This window comes from Nothoprocta perdicaria, unplaced genomic scaffold (genome assembly GCF_003342845.1).
Source record: "Nothoprocta perdicaria isolate Ctin4 unplaced genomic scaffold, notPer1 scaffold_4, whole genome shotgun sequence".
NCBI lineage: Eukaryota > Metazoa > Chordata > Aves > Tinamiformes > Tinamidae > Nothoprocta > Nothoprocta perdicaria.
The window spans coordinates 4,349,045-4,372,372 of NW_020455643.1; the positions used below are offsets into that span (position 1 = coordinate 4,349,045).

Consider the following 23,328-nt stretch of genomic DNA (forward strand, 5'->3'; position numbering starts at 1 on the left):
TACATGGACAAAACCTCCTGAAGATGCTCCATGGAAATGTTTGTTTTACAACTTACCTCCCTCACCATTAAAGTCCCTTCCCTTGAAATATTGCTAAACGTATCTGCATGGGATGTCTCCAGGTTGTGGGTCGTCACCATGCCCAGGTTGTACGGCTCATTGCTTCCAGGAATTCCTGTGGGTCTGAGGACAGAAAAGAAGGGCATTAGGGACAGAGATATATACCAATGCAGCAGTATTATTTCAAGTGAGGGTGATGCATCTTCATGTCTCATAGGAAGAGTGGTGAAGAAGGAGGTTTTGGTGCAGTTTTGCTATGAGCCTGACATGGTAGCTCTGCACGACCTGCCATCATTTCTTTTTTTAATGAAGTTAAAGAAAGATCCACAACCCTCATCCCTCATCTTGTCCCCCAGGAGGGGAGCAGTGCACTGGAGACTCCAACATGTCAGAGAACAACTCTTGACACACACACGTGAGTATCGTGTGTCCCAATGATGACCACCCAGCAGCTTCACCAAGCACCCCCCAAGGGAACACCTTCTTACATCAGCCTCGGGATGTCGCTGACCGGCACRGTGCCGTCCTGCGCCTCATTTTCACCATCCTCCTCTTCCTCCTCACTGCTCTCCGACTCCTCGCTGGAGGAGGAGTAGTCGGTGACCTTCTTCAGAGGGCGGTTGGTCTCCTCGATGCGCAGCTCCCTCAGCTCTTTGGCCAAGGCCGTCAGGTCCTAAAGGGGATGGGGGGCAAGAGAACAAGGAACCAGCAGCTATTATATTTAAAGAAAGGAAAAGGTCAACACACAGTTCTTCAAAAGCCAATGCTAACAGCACGAGCAACAAGAAATAGCTGTACGGAGTCGTTACAAACATGAGACAAACGTAAGACAATGTTTGTAGCATGTAGCATTTATTAAACAAAACAAAACTGATTTATGCTCACTGAAAAATCAATAGCCAACCTGCTCTTTTTCTGTTTGGAACGTGTATGTGTATATATATACACACTTATATGTATATACACGACAAAAGTATACTTATTGGAAAAGGTGAAGTTCAGTCACCATCATAGTAAACTGGAAAACAGTGTAATTTCAAAGACAGGCTTGGAGAATTTCTCCTGCAGGCTTGTCTCTTCTTTCAGACTTCTCAGAGAGACCCCATAAATTGTATTTATTCTGTAATAAATGCATTTGGGAAGAAAGCAATGAGAGCGTCTCCCCCGGAGGGGGAGCTGCGGCTGCGGGGCTGTGCCGGGCTCTGAGCCAGCCACAGGATTAAAAATCAAATCAAATCAAATCATTAAAAGAAAAAAAATCCTGCAGTGGGAGCCATTAAGCACTTTATGTGAAATGCAACAGCCTACAAGCTAAGGGGGGAAAAAAAAAAAAAAMTTGAAACGAGAGAAAGGATAGRAATAGTCCCAAACCCTATCCGAAATTTTCCAGTTTTCAGTTTCGGTTTTCAGTTTACCATGACTTTGATGAGGCCTGAGACCCGACAGTCATATAAAATAGACACTGTTATTTCAAAACAAGGAACATGGCAGGCACCGTGTAGAAAATAGACTTTTTGTTATCTTACATGCTTTTATAGCAATGCAGGGGGAAGCAGTAGGGCAAAAAAGCATGAGAGCTCTAATTAGAATGGGTTAGAGAACTCCGTTGCACAACACATGCACATGACGAACACAGCATCGCAATTGCCAGTCTTACCATTTCTCCCTATATTAGTGACCGAGGTAGCCATCAGTGCATTCGGTCAGAGATAAAGGATTAGGGAGAAAGAAACTCATTGAAAAATACTAAATTCCACAGTTGTCTTATGGCCATATTCTCTCTTTACTGCATTCCACAAATTTCCAGTTTCCCGTTCCAGCAGAGCGACTAGAGCAATATTAATTACATTTGTAAAGGGAGAGCTCTAAAATCTATCCCGTCGACATTGGAAGAAAGCGATGAAAAAAAACTTCTATTGCTGAGATGGAAACCCAGTTTATTTTTAATCAGGAATCAGTAATATTTTGCAAGCGTTTTGTACTGCAGTTATTGGCTATTCCTAAGGACATAATAATCTCTGTTGGGTTATCTGGATTAGAACCTAAAATGAACTCGTTGCTTCGAGTGGAGCAATCATTTATCCCTAATTCTACACAAAKCAAACGCAAACGCTTTATTGGCATTTAAATTTTGCCCTCAGGTCACACTGCCTTGTGGCTGCTGCAATGAGGCATTCTCAGGAAGGATCCATCATTGAAATTCAAAGGAAAGTGATTGCCCCTGGAGCGTGGCGGGGCTGGTGGCTGGCGGCTGGCATGTGGACAACCCCATTCTGCTCCCAGGAATGCCCTGTTGGCTCCGGCCAACTTCCCAACCAAAGCGACCCCACTTGTTTTGGCTGTTGGGGCAAATATCCTTCCAGTTTTTCTGRCTGTGCCATTTGAAAATCCCATCTTTCCCCCTCCTCTCCACCAATGCTAACCATTTTCCACATGGCAAGAGAAGAAACACGAGGAGTAATGTCAATCCTCTCTAAAAACTTGTTATTCAAGTGTCTCGTTTTATCCATGCTCTGAATAGCAGCTTAGAAATTTGGTGCATGCTGAAGAGCAAGACTAGATGGGAAGGTGTGGTTCAAAGTCCACTGACATGAAGGAGAGTGTCCCACGGACATCAGAGGACTTTGCACCAGACCCATAAATATTAGCAAGCGGGGGAAAAAAAAAGTCTATTTTAAGAAAAGAAATAAATCGATCTCTGCTTCACATCAGACCCAGCTGGCAAGCACCATGCAACCCTCTCCAAATCAAAATGCCCCCTGCAACTTTAAGGAGAGGCTCTTGATAAAGAGTAAGGAGAGAACATGGTATTTAAAGAGTTATTTTTGACGCCAACATGTTTGGGATTGAAACATAGTCAAACCTGGAGTCATGACAACTAATTCCTCTCATTAATGCTGCAGCAGCTTCTATGACACGCTCGCTTCTGCGTCTAAAGAAGTCACTGAAACCTGAACGGCCTAAGGATGCGCCCAGTTTAGAGCCCAACATACACCCTTTGCCGAGCGCTTCCTTCCATTTGGCTCGGAGCTTTCTCAATGTTATGAAGGGCTTCGGGAGAAGGTGGTGTAAGAGCCTCTTACAGTTGGAGCTGAGCTTCCTGCCGCAGGGAAAGGAAGCTCAGCTTTCCTTTCTCAGCATGGGAAGCTGATCTTTCTTCCCTACGGAAAACCTGTCCTTCTTGTATCTCCCAGATCCAAACGAAGCCGCCGGGGCTGCAGCAGTGCAGGGATTTCAGCGAGGGCAGCGCTGAGGCTCATCCCGCTGCGTCCCTCATTCCCTCCATCCCGCACAGCTCATCCGTGCACGGAGGCCACCAGCCTGCTGCGGTCATCACTACACGGTAGTTAGCCAAATATTTTAAAACTCCACTTAATTAGCTTTTAATAGCTAATTTGGAAGTTATAATGGCAATAATAGCCCCAGACAATATCATCAGATAACTCATATTTTCTACTTAAAGCTTTGCCTCAGGATGGTTAATTCTTTGATGCTATCATGTTCGCTAGATAATGAGCACTTTGTAGGACTAAATGGCTTCACTGACTTGCACTTGGACCAAAAACAATCTGACAACTAGCGGGCGAGCGCTCTAGCTCCAAATGTGTCTGAAATGTTATTACTGAAGGTGACATAATAGAGAAGTTAGCAGTACCCATGCTCTTTAATTACTTCTAATTACAAAGACTTCTTTAGATTTGCTGGAATCAAGTCAGTTTGGTTTCCCAAATCGCATAGCTTATTTAACTGGGACTTAGCATACAGGCTGCCTCTATTTAGATACTGATTTATGTGCTTTTTCCTTAATAAGCCGCCTCATTAAACAAACTCCAGTGCTAATGGTTTATCCAAGAGAACATATTAGCTAACCAGCACATTGTTTTCCTTCTTGCATATATTTCACTCCTTACAGGAACAGCCTGCAGCAGAGGCTGCTGATACTGGTGCTTTCAATGACCACTGCACAGTTAAGAAAGATTTGTGCACATTAAAACACATGGGAGACAAGTTAAATAACATAACAAGAAGGCTTAGCCTTTTCCCATGAACATTTAAAAACTCACCATCTTCAGATGTGCATATAAAATATAAGTCTGATAAAACCACTAATTCAGGAATCCACTGTCTTAATAGGACAGAGTGAGACCAGCATTCAATCAATCAATAATCTGCACATGAACGCTAGTTTTGAAACTTTTTCACTCAATCAACTATGTGACAGTCATTGCACTGTGGTCACCAGGGTGACATTGGTCAAATTTGGAAGCTCAGGTAGGTATTTCTTATGCAATGGGTAGATGGAAAGTCTTCAAGACCCAGTCAAACTGAGTAAYGAAGACCATGCATGGTGTCTGACCATGCAATTTTCAACTGATACTGCCTCAAACCCTGCTCTTCACACAGGTTTTCTAGCAAGATCCAGACAGTCCAYGCTGGCTGGGACCCTAGGTTCCCAAATACCTGTCTGCAAACTCTTTCCCATTTGGAATTAGGCAGGCAAATTTAGCTGGCATCTGGGAATGAGAGACTCCATGTTTTGAGGTCTCTGCCCTCACACCTATGAATCTGGGAAAAATAACTTTTTACATGTTAGAATGAGCTCGGCAAGCTTATGCTGTTCATAGTAAGTTCATACTGTTTTCTACACAGCATCAAATCTTAACAGGGTATAACTGAYCTACTCCCAACATGGTTATTGTCTATCTCTGTCCCTCTCACTCTCTCTTCTATGAGGCTGTAATTTTTAGAGTAAAAGAAAAAGCTTGACATAGGGAAAATGGAAATGTCTGGGTCACTTCTCAGGTTGTGGAGTGCCCCGTGCATGGACAGTCTCAACCTCCTCTCTGCCATCTCATAGAGCTCAGTGGAGGCAGCAGCCAAACCTGGCCTTGCTGCTTCCAGCAAGGACTCACTTGAGCTTTGGGTTTGACAGCAGTTCCCTTTCCAGTCAGGAGCAGCTGTCACTGGAAAATCTCAACACCGGTAAGAAAGGCAATTGGGGAGCTAAGATTGGCCCCTTGTGCAATGTTGCCACTGGGGTAATCACAAATATTCTGAGTTCACCTACACTGGTCAGCAGCGGGTGCAGGGCACGTGCCCACGAGGGGGAGATTCTCAGCTGGTGTAAACCAAGACAGCTCCAGGGACTCTCCATTTGCACGGACCATTTGGTTCACAGCAATGAACAATCACTCCACTACTCTGTTTTCTTCTACTTGCCAAGTGCCTTTGTTGGGATTAGGTTTCAACATCGCTCAGTCTTCCCACTGAAATCAATGGGCTCCCGTGGGCTGCAGCTGAGAGCAGGATGTGCCGTGCCACGCGCGCCGCCCGCGCCCCTCCGAGAGCGCGGGGAAACCCTCCTCTCGCTCTCCAATGTGCACAAGGGCCGCGACACGTGAAGCGCTCACGTGCTGCTCCTCGCCACGGCCTCCATGCAAGTGGGTTTCACACAGCCCATGTAGGAGCAGAACAAACCGACCGGTCCATCTCCCTCCCCTCTGCTGGCCCGCTACGCCAGAAAACACAATCTTTTGGTCTGAAAAGATTGCATTGCCACCTTTTATGAATGTCAGCACCGAGAAAACCCAGTTTGATATTAAGCGCTAACTAGGCGACCTTGCATAGGCATGACCCACTGAGAAAAGATATCACTAACCTCATCTATAGCTTTCTTATAGCTCTGTGAGTAAGGGAAGATTAATCAGCATCAGAGGAAACAGATTCGGGAGGAAAAAGCCAGAGGAAGGGCAAGCAGGTTAGAAATAAAATTAGAATTGTTAGCTCAACGCTGTGGAGTGTAAAGAAAAAAAACAACATCAACAAAACATTAATACACATTTAGAAAAGAGAAAGCAGTGGAAATTCATTTAGGTTATTAGGCCAACTCTGCAGTTTTAAAGTACAAACGTCACCAACGTTAAACCGGAGAGGAAGGCTCTGGGCGAGGCCTGGCGGGGCCTTCGCCAGCGGAGCCGCAAAGCGAGCGCGAGGAGGAGGAACCGCCGGGTTCCCCGGGGAGCCGGAGCGGAGCCTGCGCCGCGAGGGGCAGCCCCACGGAACACAACAATGCGCCGATGCCAACGCCGGCCCCAAGCTAGCCAAGCACTTAAGCCTCTGCTGGAGGCTACCCCGCAGCCTTAAGTGCTTGCCCCTAGGCTTGGGTCCCTGCTCGAAATCATGCACTCTCTTAAGCACGGCAATCTCCCACAGGCTCTTGCCGGAGCGTTGCTTTCGAGTCTCTTGGCTGCAGGAGCAACGGCACTAGCCTCTTTTTATGGGTCCCCAAGGTTGTGCTATGGCACCGAATGGAAACATGGCCAATCTGGTTGGCAACATTCCTGCGGGAAATAATTTAAGACTCACAGCAGGTCGGCTCGGTCGCGTCACGTCGCGGTTATCTTCCTGTTTTATCTTTGCAGGCTCATGCGGCAGCACGGGTGACCCTTCTGGCTTCACGTTTCCTGGGCAAAAGGAGAGCAGGAACGTGGGGAATTAGAGGTGGGAGAAATCAGCAGCTCTGCAGCATCTGACACTGTGAGGAGATCACCTGTCTCAGCATCCCTCATTAGTAAAAACCAAAACAAACCCAAAAGGACGATTGGCAATAAGTTACTTTTATTGACTACCTAGAGAAGTGTGATTATTTCAACAAACAGACACACCATCTTTAGCCAAGTCATAAAAAATTCAGAGCATGCAGGCAGCGTTTGTTTTAATGCGCTCCAGCTCGGTGGATTTGTATTCCAGGGCTGTGACAGAAATGCAGATAAACTGTCTGTATGTGCTTGAGCAGCTCCTGGCGTGATTAAACAGCAGAACAGGAGATAATTTTAAGAATGGCTTTAAGATGCTGAGGAGCGGTTCCGCTAGGAACATCAACCCACCGTTAACCAAGTTCTCATCTGCAAGCGTTTTGGAGGAAGCTGCTTAGAGGCCAATTCCTTTCCCAGCTCCCATCTCACGCTTTGGGTGCAAAGGGCTGCCAAGGGGCAAGTGTTATCCCGAAAAGGGCTCGCCAGGGGTATGGGAAGGCAGAAGCCTGCTCACCTCTGACTCGGTTGCGCTCGCTGGAGCCGGCCTGGGAGCCGGGCTGGGAGCCGCCCTGGGAGCTGGGCTGGGAGCTGGGCGTGCTGGAGCTGGAGGAGCTGCCGCTGCTGGTGCGCTGCAGCGGGCTCTCCAGGATGGGCTCCGTGCGCCTCAGGTCCGGGTTGCTGCGGGAGCACAGACACGGCGTCAGCGGCTGCCACCCGCATCTCTGCTCTGTCCCAACTGGGACCATGATCCTACCGTGGCCGCGTGCAGCAAGGCACAAAGCACTGTCACAGCCACCAAACCTACGTGCTGAGACATTCTGCGAAGACATGTCTGTAGGTAACGGCTTCTACAAGCCCTAAAATCACCCTGGGATCTTCTGCTGTCTTGCAGAAATGCTTAGCTGATGTAGAGGCGCAGGCTCTGTGCATGCTGGCGAAGCCTGCAGAGCTCCACCAATGCACCTGCATTTCCAAGGCACAYGCTGACACACAGCAGAGCCACAAGAGCTAACGGGCCATGGGAAAGTTCAGTCTGCCTCTCTCCGATGGACTGGGCTCCACGTTTGTTATGCAAGACCTAATGTGAGGTGACAGGACACCTCCTCTGCTGGAGAAGACAGAGCTGAAGTCTGGTCTTCTCAAGCTACTGACCCCACTAAACCCCATGGAAGCTGGGTGACCCTGCAGGATCAGGCACTCAACATCCTTATGGAGCGGGACCATAACCACAAAGAAAAATCATTAGAGCAATTCTGTACTCTCTTGTTTTGTGAGATGCTGCAAGAATTGGAAGACTGCTTGCTTGGAACTCCATTTCACCTCTAGACATGCACTGTTGGATTTATCTGAATTGACCAATATTCATTCTATAATTAGGAATTTGCAACTTGCTGTTACACTTCAAAACYAATATTTTAGTGAAGAAAAAACCTCAGGTTTGCAACAAGGCTGCAGATTACTTTTGCTACTTATTCACACTTTATAGTTTTCATGGTTTCCTATGTCAGCCACTTCAAATTCGCCTGTTATCCACTTCAGGCATTTTCTTCCTGATTTCTCTTCCCTCCTCTGAACATACATAAATCTAGAATAAAAAGCATCCTTGATACACAAAGAATGACTAATATTTCTTAGGGTATCCGATGCCTTTAGGACATTAATTCTTATTTGGTACTAAAATGACACCAGCAGACTGCTCATGCAGAGTTATGCAATTTGTTTTTATGCAAGATTTCTGTCAAGTGATCTTATTATTCAAAGTCCTGTTAAAAATGTATAGAAAGCTTTTTCCACAGAGTCCAATTAGGACCTTGTGTGCATTAAAATTATGCTGGAATACTGCCACATTACATAATGCGGTTATCAAAGGCATTGAGCACTAATATAAGGTGTGTGCTGTGAGTATTGTGAGTGTTTCAAAGCTGCTCAGAGACTATCAGAGTGACACAAACGGCATGGGTTGGGCACAGCCCTGTTGCCACGACTGGGTGACTGGCAGAATCACTTGGACATGGCCTTAACATGGATATTACACTAAACTGCTGCCTAGTGTTATCTTGCATTTATACAGGCACTTATTAAAATGATAAAAGCAAGATAGTGGCTTTCTGTGCAAGGAAATATCTCCCCAGTCATTACAGGGGTGTTACAAGCAAAAGAAAGCATATTTTTACCATATTAGCATTTATGCACGGGAGGAATCAAGTGCCAAGAGCAGAAGTGGTTAAAAAAGGACAATGTGAGAAATGCTGCATTATCATGAAAGAAAGAAATGTTATCATTTCACTGATGATTTAGTTTAATGGACTTTTTTGCTGTCTAATCATTTTCAATTTTCATCAAACTGAAGGCTGTCAGCTCAAATGGTRTGGTTGGCTAAATTAATTCATGAAATGCATTGGGAACTTGGCAACTTATGTATTTGCCTGCATTGACCAGGACTGGGATGGTGAGGCTGAGGGAAACACTGTAACCTTCACCTGGAATCCTACAGTCTCACATTATCATTTTTCACTCGATACCTTCACATACTAGAGCTACTATGCATCCTACTGCATTTTAGTTCATATTTCAGGTGATAGTCTGAAAATTAGTATTTAAGARTTAAACTAAAAGAAGAACAGCATTTTCAAGAACTTAGAATGCTTTAGTCTTAAGCAATAAAAACCCCACGATATGAATGTTTTCTTTCTGTCATTTAAAAAGATTCTTGCCTTCCTCCTCTCGCTCCCCCTGCCAGCTACCTAAGCTGCTGCCCGCTGTACGTGAGGTGCTGATACATGCTCAGGCATTCAGCTGGAAAGAAGGCATATGCTGAAAAGCTGGTTATGATACACAGCATATGGTTACAAATACACCAGCGTTCACTACTTGACCTAGACCTAAAAGGACAAGGCAAGAAATGGAAAACCAGAGAGCTCCATCATACCACACGTCATGGATCACGGGTTTATCCAGACTCCTACACGTCTACAGTGTCTTCTCTGTCTTCCCCAGGAACATTTTAATGTCACTGGCATGTGAGCTGGGTAAAGACCCTTGTCCTAGGAGGTCAAAACTGCTTTCCTACTGGATCTGTGTCCCAGCAGGACCTGGCTCTCACCATGGCACATCAGCACGTCCCCGGCACACTTGGGCTTTACTCATGGAAATCTGCTCTGACTAGTTGGAAACTTGTAGATGTTTCTCACTACACGCAGGAGGTGAGGTTGGGAGAACTGGGACCTATTCCTGTTAAATTGCTGAAATTCTTGTTCAATTCCACAGCATACAGATAGAAACCCCCTCCAAGAACAGATTCAGACCAGTCTGAAGGGAGCAAAAGCACCAGAAATCTAAACAGCCCCAGCCCTTGGATGTGATACAAAACACCAACAAATGTGAGCCTAGTGCATCACAGCTTAGGGCTGCAACACAAGTATTGCAAATCTCTTGTTTCCACACAAAAGGAGCCCCCATCTGCTCAAAGGGCTTGGGAGCTGGTGCACGGAGAGGAAACCTGGAATGAGCTATGGGTTATTAACACCGAGGGGCTATTGCTGCCCACCACGCTCGGTCTCCCGTACCTCGCACGGATCGGCTGGGATCCCAGGCGGGGTCCCAGGGCGCTGCCGTTGCCTGGGGAGTTCTTCCTTGCCAGAGCGGGGGATATGGAAGTGGTTCGTTGAGGCACCTGGAAAAGTAATGGAGAAAGTCACAGTTATTGAGCTTGCCCAACTAAATTAGGCTGCTGCTCACGCTTCTGAGAGATCGGGCTTCAGCATTTCCTTAAGATTCAATTTATAATTGATTTCCCACTGAGAGAGATGCAATATTTATAGCAATTATAAAACATAAAGCTCTTGGCTTTTACAAGGAACCACCTGAGCATGAGACAGACAGGAGCTGCAGAGGTGTGCAGCACAGAAAAGCCCACAGCACCACGCAAAGCAGTGCTACCATCGAGTAGCGGACCTCTTTTCTCAAAAGCTGAATGTATAAATACATATATACATATATAAGTGGTCTAAATTAACAAAAAATAAACAACACTGTGGAGTTTTTAATATAAGATTCTCTATGCAGTACATTTCAGCAGCCACTGTGGGATTTTTAGGGGTGTCCATATGGGGTACAGCACATATGCTATTAGAGGGAAGGTGCTGACTGCTGGTTAATCAGGCTGCAAGTGGGAAAATCCAGGCTGAACTGCCCAACTGAACTGATTCTTGGCRGAATCAACGCAAGGGCCGGGGCGGCAGGGCGGGCGCCTCGCCCGGGCTGGCACYCGCTCACCGCAGCCGAGTTCTGAGTCGCTGTGCACCAAAAACACACTGTGCCGAAAAACACACTGTACTTGTGCCTGCCAGGGGAGGTACAGCAACACTCACCTGTGGAACACCTTGCACCAGGCAATAGAGAGGCCAAAAGCTCAGCAGGGTTAGCAAAAAAAGGATCGGGTAATTTTTTTGGAGAATAAACACACAATTATGTTAGACAAGCCAAAATGATTCAGCGAGAGACAGCCTTATATTCTGCGTCACAGCTAGCAATAACTTATTCATTCACTAAAAAGAAATTCCCCCTACGGGCAGGTTACTCTGCAATCATGACTTTTCAAGTTTCTTTTACCTTCCTCTGAAGCATCTAGTCATAAACACTGGCAGAAACAAGACGCTGGACCCAGAGACAGCCAGCCCAGGCTCCTGAGACGGTCCTTTGATTCCCGGTTCCTATTTATTTTCCTCAGTAAAATGTGAACTTAGCCTTCATGTCTATTACTGCAGATATAACAGCTTTAAATGTGAAGCACTGACTGGTGGGGGCAGCTTTTCATAGCTTGGGGTTTCCTCAAATGTAGGGACATGTATTCCATAGTGCCCGAAAGAACCAGCAGCYGTGCTGTGATGGAGCACGGCTGCAATTAAAATAGGTGCTGCTCTCAAAAGACTCGAGCAAAAAGCAGCACCACACAGTGCTGTTTTCAACCTAGCCAGTATTAAACCCCAAGGGATTTTCAAAATCAGTGTCCAGGGTCAGTGTATGAGGATGGGCTGCCTTGGCTCTCACCAGCTTCAACGTGGGGACTGAGCTGGACCATCACTTGTGAGCAGAGGTGAGCGGCCCTCTCTGCACGTACGGGGCTTGGGTCTTCTTGTTGCCTTGCCCTTCCTCTAAGCAAGCACTGATGCATCTTATCACTTGGTGGTAGCAGGAATAAAGTATTACTAGGACTGCATGTGACACACCACCGTGGAGCCTATGAGCTCTTAAAAACGCAAGCCACCTGCTTGTTAATCCAAAGAAAAAACTGCCTCTCAATCACGGACAAACACTACCTGCCTTGCTGCTGCTAATCAGTTTGAAGGATCTTTCCTCTGTAAAAATCCACCCAGGCTGAGGGCTGACTCACTGTAAGGGGAATTTTAATGGCCGAGTTATAACTCATCCAAAATGAAGGTGCATAAACAACGCAATCGAAATACCAGAGCAGAAGAGTCTTAATTAAAGAGGTACTGCCAGATGCTGCCATAATGTCAGCGGAGGTATAAAGCTGCTGGAGTCCTTACAAGCCTTCCATCAAACACTGCTCACAACTGGAGCCATGGCATGGGGCTACAAGGGCCTGTCTTCGTTCCTATGACAAATTTTATGTGCCTGCAATTCTGTTTAAACAGAAGGACTTCTTATCCTCGGGGGGAAGAGAAATGGGTCTGCTGGGGCTCGAGATCCTTCTCGGCCAGCGGGCCAAGCAGCGGAGCAGCGGCGGCACTGCCCCTTTCCCGTGCTGCGAGGGAGGCAATGTTACCTTTGGCGGGATGTCTTCCTCCTGCCGTAACCAAGAACTTCGGTCAAACTTTTCAATGCGAGGGGGCAGAGGAGGGTTTTCTGAGGTGGGGTCCGAGTTCTGCCTTGGCATCTCGGGGCGGTGAGAGGCCACCGTCAGAGCCTCCTGAAACCCAGCCATCCCCTTGGCGGGCTGTTCATGCAGGGACTGAGAGCCAGACAAGGAGCTTCCTTGGGATTTCACAGTGACCAGATGTGGAATCTAAGCACCAAGTCAAAACAGAACTATCAGTACAAGGTGGAAAAAATAAATTAGAAAAAAAAATTAAAAATTGATTGTTTTTTCAAAAAAAAAAAATATTGATTAGCAGTTCAGATGCACTAAAAAGCCCCCTCAGGTTTAGACCAGCACCGCCTCGGCTTCAGGAACTTCTGACTTACACCAAACGAAAGCAAAAACTCTTAAAAAATCGTGGTCTCACAGCTCAGCGTTTCAAAGCCAGGAAATGCCCCCAAGTCGGAGCTGTCCGTCTCAGTTCCGCCCATTTCTGCCTGTTCCCCGGGGCGCAGCGCTCCCTTCCAGCCCCGTGCGCCGCTCCGGCAGCAAGGCCAGGCCGGGTGCGCACGGACAAACGGACACGGCCCGGCGCCTGCGGAACCTCTAGCTATCCAGCCTGCGCCTGGAACGTCGTGCTAATGATGTCTGGCATGGAATCTGGGTGTTAAAAATAAAGGAAACAATAATAAATAAGAACTAAAAAGAATATCTGGGAGTTCTGAGGCACGAATGGCTTAAAAAAACACCAAGAGGAATGAGTTTCTATAGGTATAGGTAGCACCCTGTCCTAGGGATGAAACCTAAGAGATCTAAGGCTTGCAAGTGACAGGAAGATTGTCTTCTAGGACGGGCAAATTGAGACTAGATCTTTCCCAAGGGCACAAAACGACTGCAATGGCCCCTTTAACTCAGAACAGAGCTGTAACCTTTATTTCAGTGTAAGCATGACATTTCTGCATATATGTGCACACACACATGCACAGCTGCCCAGATTTCAAGTGACATTTCCATTAGTATCTTAGCCCAAAAAACACCTTGCAGCTGGTGACAATTTATGTCACCAGAAAGAGTGTGTTTTTTTCAAAGGAGTCAGGAAAWAATAGATCGTGTTTGGTCAGTAAGACAGACTGCTGCGAAATGTGGCTTTATGGTTTAAGTTTGGATTATACCGGATTATAGGTGGATTATATATTTGGGTAAAAAACAGCTGTATAAGGGCTTTCCTGAAAGTGTTTTATTTAAAGTTGGCATTGTCCTGCTGACCTGCTGATGCCCATAGCACAAGCTGATAAGTTYGAGTGCGTTTTCCCACAGAAAGTCCACGTGAACCTGGATTCCTCCTCTCTGAAATCCATGCTTGAGGCTGCAAAGGATTTGCAGCTCCTGAACTGGGTCCAGCTCTGACACTCTCCCAACTTTCTGTGGTGGGTACTTAGGGACCGTGTTACTCAGATTAGCTTTTAAAATACTGATTCCCCTCCTCACGGTGACCTACCGCCCTTTCCGGATGTATTTGTGACAGATGTTAACTCGATGGAAAACCAAAACAAAACTTTGAAGCAAAGCAACAAAGAAAGCAAAATCTCTTTCTGATGATCCTCAGCATCAAAGCATCCTGGGTCTTTCGCATCGGGTTTTGGGTTTTAGTGCTTTAAATAAAACACACCCGATGAGGAACAGAGCAACTGCCTTAGTGGTGCAGAGCAGCRGTTCCTCTAGGTCCTCAGCTTGTTTCTAGTAGGAACCAGTACCTGATGCTTCAAAGGAAGGTATAACCCAGCATGATGTTTCTAACACATGGAGGTGAAAAGAAGGATCCACTCATGAATGTAGATGCTGCCCTCACTCGCAAACACACCTCGGACTGAGCAACCACGGAGCGAGACATTATTTCCTTCAATCCACCATCTTTTCTCGTGACCTTACCAGCACCCCGAGCATCCTGGTGCATGTGAGTGAGCGGAAGCACCGTTACCTGCGGGTCCACGGGCCTGAGCAGGGGAGGGGTCCGGGCGGGCTGCACACCGCTGATGCTGAAGGACTCGGAGCGCGGAGGCAGGTTGGGGTCGGAGATCCTGTTGGCCACCTTGTGCGGCATGGCCGGCGAGCTCTGGCGGTTGAGCCGCGAGCGCTCCTCCACCTGCGCGACACCGGGGGACACCGTGAGCCGCCGCTCCGCCGGCTTTTCAACAGATGATCCCACGTCCTGCCATTKACCAAGGGACAGGGCTCGACGCACCAAAGCTCTGAGGCCTTTAAGCACTTCCCCATTGGGTAAGCACTCAAGTCTGGATCTCGGCACGCCCAACTTCTTCAGCCAAGCGCAGGTTCTCAAGCAACCTGTATCAGCTTTACCTTACTTCATTTCCCCTCTTCTTCATCCCTTTAACTTGCCCCAGGTTTATCTGCTCCATCATATTTTTGCCTCGTACCAGTTTTCTTCCTCCTCTCTTCCCTTTCTAAGGTAGCATCGAGCCCCCTGTTCCCCATCAAGAGCCTAAAACAACACTGCTTTCCCAGATATTCCCCAGTGCAGCTCAGTGTAGGGTTGCTCCATGGGATGATCACCACGGACACGCTGCAACACACTGCACAAACACAGGATTCACTGCACTGCTCTCCTTGTGAGGTCTGAGACCCTCGAGAGATGCCATTTGGAACCCTAAGTGGCACCTCTGGCTTCAAAGAGGTAAGAAAGCCCCACGAAAAAGCCATTTATAGCTAAAAGCCAAGGCACATATAGGAAGCTCCTTTCTCCTTAGATACATCATGTTATTTTATGACTTTAGAAGTCACCCAGCAGATTGTGCAAGCGATGCATTTTAAAGAGTTCCCCAAAGGACTATTTATATCTCATGTGYGTAACTCATCCTTGTGAATCTGAAAGGGAGAAATAAAGTCTCAAGAAAAGGCAACATGCCTCGAGACGGTGATTTTTTGCAGATGACTTCTGAGAAGCAGCTCTTGCCTTTTCATAACTCTATCTGGAAGCAAGGGGATCCTTTCCTGTAAACACTGCAAGAACTGCTTTTGTTAGATTTGAATCCAGGAACAAACATGGCAGCCAGAAAAAATCCGGCTTTGATCTAGATTTAGCAAGTCTGGCACCTTGTCATGTATGGAAGAAAAGAAAATCCCATTACTGACACAGACATAAAAACAAAGCCCATTGTTTTCAGGTAATCTTGGTGAACTACAATGGTTTCAGCTAATCTAGACCTACGTGCAGTCTGTGTGCTGCTGAGACGAGGGTACATGAGCTGATATTCATGCAACAAACGCYGTGCAGAGTTTTGATACTTCAGCTGATGTATATTTTCACTCAGGAGTCATTAATATGTGTTAAATGCCATAAGCTTGTCTTAATTTCTCCATGTCATGTTGAGAAGCCATTAAATAGGTTTGTTTGCAAAGCACTACAAGTATTCTTTAAGTAAATATATATTCATGAAAAATAAACAGGAGACATTTATATTAATAAAAAATGAACGGGGCACAAGTGCTGGGACAGTGTCCAAGAGCAGCTTTGGTGTTCTCGCTCGCTGTCCAAGCCTTGGCACCCACCACGGCCACCAAAGGCGATGCCACCGATCCCGCTGGCTACTTTGGGGAGTTTTGTGAACCACGAAGGAGAAAGATGCTTGTTTTGTTTGGTTTTCCAACCACCATTGTCTCCTCACCAAGTGAGGTTAATTTCACAAGCGCTCCATGCTCGGGCCATGCTCTCCAGCCCTTCTCCACGGCACCTTCTTGACTCCAGCATTACAGAGAGAGGGGGAATCACGGCACTCTGCAGTGCCAAACTCCGCAGGAATTCGTCATCGCTCCCGTTTGCCAGGAGTCTTATAATTCAAGATCCACATCAAACGGGAAACATCCCGAGCAGCTTCTGCCGAGGTCCCAGTGGAAAGCAGCTAATGCTGCCATGAATTATTCCAAAGCCAAAGAGGGATGACAAAAGCCAAAAGGACTGGAGGGGATGATGAAAAGCAAGCTGGTCGCTGCAGAGAACAGCRCTGCGGGTGACACTGCTGAGCCGTGGGCACCGCAGAGGCACTAAGTGCCACGAGACCAAGTGCCATGAACAAGCACCATGAGACCATGCCCAAGGCACCTAGGCCCCTTTGGAGATGCCCAGGTGAACAACTCCCCTGCTGCTCCTTCATGTAAGGACATACATGGAACTCTTTCCCAACGTGTCCTTTAGCTGCAGATACTTTTTCAGTAAGAAAGTGTTTGAACTGAGTACTGGAATTACCAAACTATGGCAGTGACTGTGGTGTGCTGATAGCGTAGGTTTGGCCAGTAAGAACGGGACTTCAATAGATGCAGCTAAATTTTGCTAGAAATGGGACTAGGTGAAGTAGATAAAATAGAGTATGGAGATTGCCAAAGACCTATGGGAAGGGTTGTTAATAGTCCTGAAGCTTCTGTGACTACTAGCAAACTCTTAATTCTTGTGATATTTCAGGAAAGGAAAGGGGCCTAACCTTAAATTCTTACTTTTCATCTGGAGTAGGCAAATTTGTCACAATTTTTGAAGCCCACATCTGACTTAAGAATGTGAGGAACTGACACCTCCCTTTGCTTCTTCCATGGTTCAGAAATGCTAATAACTCTTGGTGCTGTTATCCTTAGCAAAGGATAACTGCAGAGAACAGCACTGCGGGTATCCTTAGCAAAGGATAACTGATTGAATTTTTTGAGCATTTGATGCCTGCTGGTATTGTGGATTTAGTGCAGCGGAAGGTTGTGAATTGGAAAGATTAGAGGACAGCTAAGTGTTGGATGCACTTTGCATTTCTGCCAGGACAAAAAGGTGCCAGACACTTGGCAACTGAGCAGCGATCCTGCATAATGGGAAGAATAGGTGAGTTATTAAAAGATCTTCCTGCCCAGGAGTAGGATTACAAAATTAAACTAATAAAATCCAAAGAACTCTAGAAGTTATAGTAACAAGAGTGGGCACTGGTCTTTCTAAAACCATCACAAAGAGATCAGGGAGAAAAAATGTGTTTGTATCTGATCCTGAAACCGTCCTGCGGATGGCAGGTGGCTTTTCAACACTGTTCAAACAAGCAATAATGTATAGCCAAGATCCCAGTCACCACAGAAATTCCCTCTTTTCGGGAGGAGTCTCCTGTGCTTCCACTCCTCCCTGCCTCCTACCTCCTTGGCCCACGCTGGCTTCTCACTGGCGTTTATGCCCTCCTTGTAATGGTAGAGAGGCTTCTTCTCCGCGGGCCGCTGCTCCTGCCGCTGCTGCTGCTGCTGCTGCTGCAGGGAGACCAGGTAGTCGCGCTCCTGCTGGAGCTGCCGCTGCAGCCGCTCCGCCTGCCGCTGCTCCTCCAGCTGCTTGCGCTTGTACTCCTGTGCGGGCAACAAGGGAGCACGGTGGCCACACGGTGACACAGGCTGCRCGAGCCTGGCACCGAGAGGATGCACACACACGTGTGTTCCACCCTCTGATGCCACAGATGGGGCCTAAGAAGGGCAGGGAGCTGTCATCTCACTGATGGAGCCTTTAAATCCACATATGAAACAGGAGGTCTCCATCTGAATCCCTTGGRCAGCCCCAAGCAGGTATGACCACATTGTATAATGTTCTCATAGGGCTTACAAGCCACCATGGATTTTGCTCAGATTTTTCCAGATGGGAAGAACAAAGGACCAAGCCAGTGAGGTGCCAAACACCATCAGTCCATAGAAATMCAACTGAAGCTGAGGCCATGCAGCACTTTGCAGGACCAATTTATTGTTTGTGGCAACAGCTGCACAGCAGAGGCAACGGTGTGATCCTTCCCAATCCCGGGGGCTTTATCTGGTTTAATTACTAAATCGTTAAAGCTTTTCTTTTAGAAAGTGCCTTTCTAAAAGTGAAGGACTTGCATGAGGCCTTTTTTTCCTTTTCCCTAAATAAAGCTAATGAGAAGAGAAACAAATAATAATCCCCGTGGATTAAAAGAAAACACAGTGAGAGCAACAGCTACAAGCATTAGAAGAGGACAATAAAAACAACAAAGCCTAGAGCACAAGCAGCATGAGAGGGGATGCCCCACATTCCTGCGAAGGGGCTAGAAGAGAAGTGTGTGGTCAAACACAAAGCGTGCGTGGCAGGGTGGGTGTGCAGGCAGAGACACCTCGCAGCTCCGCTGCATGCAGCATGCTGCAAACAGCCCCAAAAAGCCACAGGGCTGGTGCGTGGCCGAGCGGTTCCCCCACACCTGAGCAGCATGGAGCCCCCAGSCCGCGCGAGCGCCATGCGGCAAGGCCGGGGTGCGTGTGGGGCGCGCGGGCGCGACGCGAGAGCGCGACGGCCGCCCCATTACCAGAAGTAGCGCTTGCTCCTGCAACAACTGCTGCTGCAGGATCTCTAACTGTCTCTGCTCCTCCTCTAACTGGCGCCTGATGTACTCCTGGAGGCACGGGCAGCAAGGAGCAAAGGGGAGAGAGAGAGAGAAGGTGAAAGAGCCGGTGATTTCTAGGAGGAATTGCTGGTGAGCAGCACAAGGAGCACCTGGCGCACGGATGTCCTCCCACTTGAGAGCCCAGATGTTCTCAGGCCCTTTGTCACTGGCCCAGGCTCCCGCAGCCGGGACAGGGGCCTCCAGGTGGGAAGAGCTACGTGCACGGGCTAGGCAGGGCCCCAAGCCCTGTGCCAGGAACGGAAAAAACATGAGTGGGAAAACTCCACCTCAAGTGTCTCCACCTCTGCGGGCAAACAAGTGGATCCCCACAGAAGTAAATTACGGCAGTGGAAAGCGACACACGCGGCGCTAACAATTAAGCAATTTATGCTCAAGTGGTGGAAGTGGCAAAAGAAGTGTGAGTGTTACGAGGAGATCTGCCTTCCAGCTTGTCAAGCGAAGAGGGGCTCACGCGGCGGGCGGCCGGGCCGCAGGTACCTGCTCGTGCTCGGCACGTCTGCGCTCCTCCTCCCGCCGCAGCTGCTCCTCGTAGTGCCGCCGCTGCTCCCGCTCCTGCTGCTTCCGCAGCTCCTTCTCCCGCCTCTGTTGCTGCAGGGGCAAAGACACCGGTGAGACCTCGAGGCCGCGGCAGGCACAAATAAAACACTTCTTTAAAAGGTGCTCGRAGCCCTTTTCTCAAGGGTTTTTGGAAGCATCTTGTCCACCACAGTGAGCAGGGAACACAACCCTGCTGCAATTATGAGGTCAAAAGCTAATACAGAAGGCCCAACGTCCAATTACTACTGTTTTTTTTTAAATTCTTACCAGTCAGTCATGTTATTTACTAAGGCAAATAAGGTGCTCGGTCAAGTCATTCGAGGATCAAACTGCTTTTTATGAGAAGGACTTGTACATTTACAGCCTCTTCTCCAGAAATCAATACTGCTTCGTAATTACATGCCACTCCGAGGTCCTACGTGCAAGGCTGAGCACAGCAAAGGGGGAAAATGTGCTTATAACGTGCCCTGTAGGCCCGAGACAGAAACCCAAGGCATAAAAATAATTAGCCAGCACGATGCTGAATTGCTTCAACAACCTTGAACCAGGGGTTGGCTTCACGTCCTCTGGGCTGCTCTGAGGGCTGTCCCAGCCCCTTGGCCTGGTCTGTGTCACAGCTTACCTAGCTCTACAATATCCTTGCCACGAGTGACACCACGGCATTTCGGGGTGAAGTCCATCTGTGACCTGCTCTGGGGTGACCTGGGACTTGGACCTGCCCCAGGAAGGTGCTACTTCTTTTCTTTCTYTATAAAGTTCCCAAGAGATCTACTCTTTGTTTTTTTCTCCCCATAACAGGGGAAATAAATCTGCTACAAACCGACTTCTCCAGCAGGCCTGGCTCTTGCCCTGGTTTTAATCCAGGGAAACTCCTCAAACTGTCCTGCTTTCCACATGGGCAGGGGGTGATGCCCAAGCCACTGGTAGTACCCTGGCTATAACACCGCTATGACACCAAGCAGGGCAGCAGACCCAGCACAACCCTGGCTCTAGGACAGGCCCAGAAAGCTGGAGACCTCCGGGACAACCCAGGCAACCCGGGAACGGGGCCATCGGCAGAGGGCACTCAAATGCAAGCGCTGGCCATGGGGACGCTGCGGCCTGCGGCACCCTCCTGCGCTGCTGCACCGAGCAGGCATGCAGCAGGAACGGGGAGGCAGCGCGCTGGAGCATGGCAGATTAGGCCCTTTTTTCCTCTTTTCTTTTTTTTCCCCTCAAGCAGACATTTTTTTTGCCTCTGCAGACACACAGTGACTGAGCAGACTGCAAGGGCGAGGAAGGCACGGAAGGGGCTGGGAATGCAGCATGTTGGCTAAATCGTATGTAGGTCTCGAATACAGAGCCGACTACGGTGCCCAAGGAGCTGTTGAGCTGTCTGGAGACAAACAGGCACGCGCTGTAAATTGTTGCTATGCAGAAAACCTGTACAGACAGATAGATTTGAGATATATAGAGATATAAAACATGCACACTTAAATACATATATATACACATATGCTATATATGTATATATACAGTATATATTTAAATTAGTTTTTAAGGACACCCCCACACAATAGTGCATGAAAGCCACTGCCTGACTTACTTTGCATTCCCATGCAAAGGTAATGCCCATGGAGGACTTGTTCAGAGATGCTGATGTCTCTGGCTTATGGTTAGAGATCAAACACAGCTTTAGTKCTGTACCTATAGCTGTATTTATCAGTGCTGTTTAACTGCTGAGGGACGACAATGACACACGGGATTTCCTAACTGCGCCGGCACCCCCTGGCCTCCTCGGAGGAAACCTGTTGAGGAAGGTTATCCTGCTTCCGTGCTCGGATAACACCCCCTGGCCTCAGGGAATCAGCGAGCCCTGCAGACGGAGCACGTAGCCCTTGACCAACCGACTGAATGTCCATTAATGGGAACTTCCACCCATTGTGCCTTTCTCTCAATTTTTTTTGAGGGGGAGCAGGTTTGGTTTTTATGCTTTTTGCTACAACAACATGCTCCTTAACCCAAGGCACAAGGCTCCTGTAGGCTGGGCTTGAAATGGGAGGCATGRCCCTGAATGCTGCAGCTATTGCTCAGATAAAAAATACCTCTTTTTATTATTATTTTATTATTAAACAAAGCTAATCCATGCAAGGAAGAGGAAAGCCTTTCCTTTGTCCCTGTGGAGGCAGTTCTCCGCTTCCAGGCAAGCAGACCCGGAGCAGCTCTGGGGATCCTGCCCCACTCCTGCTCTCTCCGTTGGCCACGTCTGACCAGCAGCCTCCTCCACTGCTAGTGAAATGGAGGAACTGGGGGCCGATTGCCCCGGGCACGGCTTTTTTCTGGAGCTGGGAAGCATCCAGCTGCTCTTCTGCATATTCCAAGGATCTCTTTGTGCCTGCTCTTGGTTCACCTGTGTCACGAACGCAGAGCTGCCTTGTGCCTTCCCGCCAGTGCTCAGCGTGGCCGCCACGTCATGCTCCACGCAGCCGTTTGTCACGGTCCCATCAGGAGCAGATTTAGTCAAGCAACATAAAGGCTGCTCTCTGCAGAGTGCCCAGCTGCCTCGCGGGGGCTGCCCGGGCCCTGCAGCTGGCAAACAGCTGGCGAGGACGTGGCCCGGGCAAGGAGGGCGCGCGGCCCCCGGCACCGCGCGCACCCCTCATCCGCCTCCGCTCGGCCCGCAGCTCTACCTGGGCATGGAAATCATCAAAATCGTGAAAAAAAATGAGGGGAAAGATGCAGGTGCCTCTCAACTCGCCTCCTTCTCCTGCTCTTCCTTCCCCTTACACCATGAGGGTGAAATTCCTGGGTTTCTCCAAGCCTGCACCTACCACATGTATTTACACTCTCCAGATCTATTATTCATGCAAGGCAGAACACCAATTAATTAGCACTGTGTTTATATAACTCTGCAGGTAAAGCTCTATGTAGCGCCTTGTACTCTAGAACGGGATCTTTGTGCTGCACCAGAAATGACAGGTTTTAAATATGGATGGGGGAAGACATACGAAGGTGAAGCCTCCAGCGGGAAGGCCCTTGGAGGTCTGGGATGAAACACGGGCTTCAAAGGAGCACRTTCCCTTTGCCATCCCAGACACATTCAGGAGGGAGAGGAATGTGCAAGGTCGGAGCCTCCCTGCGACCCGTGGAGAGGCAGCACCACCCGCAAGGAGCAGCTCTYGGAAATCTTGGCTCCCACTCCGGAGCACAAGCACCAGCAGAGCAGTGCAGGGGGAATTCCAAGGAACAAACGAAAACAAATATTGCAGGTGCTTGCGTTTTTGTGACAGGCTCATTTATCTCAGCCACCAGGGAAAGAGTGAGTATGCCTGAACATCATCTTTCCTGACGCACCAAGCACTGGGGCAYGGAGAGGTGCTTCCCACTGGTAGGAAAACTGGGTCAGAACTTCATATCACAGCAATGGGAACCTTATATGCTGCAAAATATTGTGGGAATTTTTATCTGGGATCACGATGAAGGGACAGACATGAGATTCCAGGCAGGAAAAGGCAGGTCAAAAGCCGTGAGCTCTGCACGCTTTATATGCAAACCAAACCAGGAGAGATGTGAGTGGCTGCTGTGGGACCTGCTGTAACGCAGCAGCTCCCCTTGCACGTGGCTCAGGGGACTACGTCCAGGATCCCTGCAGTGCCACCATGGTCCTCGTTCCTGCAGGGAACTGTCCCGCTAGGGCAAATGTTCCTACAAGCCAGAGGACACCTGCAAATGCAGAAGAATGTAACAACCATAATTTTAGCTGGCCTAAGTTGCTCTGTGGTTAATTGCTGGAAATCCTGTGCACTGCTTAAAAGAGCTTCCAGCAGATGATCTTTTGCTTTAGCTGGTGAACCTCTAATGAAATCGCTGCTATTTTTTTTATCCATTGAGCATCTAGCTCCTATAATCACTCCGAAAGAAAGTGGACATGCAAAGAGCAAGATGATTAGATGCTTACAATTGC

At 48.2% G+C, this 23,328-nt stretch overlaps 1 protein-coding gene across 1 annotated transcript in view; it reads right to left on the bottom strand.

Moving 5' to 3' along the window:
- Positions 1–23,328, bottom strand: part of TNIK (TRAF2 and NCK interacting kinase) — a 134,288-nt gene that overhangs the window by 15,359 nt on the left and 95,601 nt on the right. Inside the window, exons 13-24 of the mRNA XM_026045409.1 lie at positions 19,326–19,436; positions 18,750–18,836; positions 17,590–17,790; positions 14,396–14,560; positions 12,385–12,624; positions 10,163–10,269; positions 7,111–7,274; positions 6,427–6,524; positions 5,720–5,743; positions 1,718–1,726; positions 549–733; positions 57–183 (exon numbers count right to left, since the gene is read on the bottom strand). Coding sequence (XP_025901194.1) covers positions 57–183; positions 549–733; positions 1,718–1,726; positions 5,720–5,743; positions 6,427–6,524; positions 7,111–7,274; positions 10,163–10,269; positions 12,385–12,624; positions 14,396–14,560; positions 17,590–17,790; positions 18,750–18,836; positions 19,326–19,436 — 1,518 coding nt within the window. The remainder of the gene's footprint in view (positions 1–56; positions 184–548; positions 734–1,717; positions 1,727–5,719; positions 5,744–6,426; positions 6,525–7,110; positions 7,275–10,162; positions 10,270–12,384; positions 12,625–14,395; positions 14,561–17,589; positions 17,791–18,749; positions 18,837–19,325; positions 19,437–23,328) is intronic.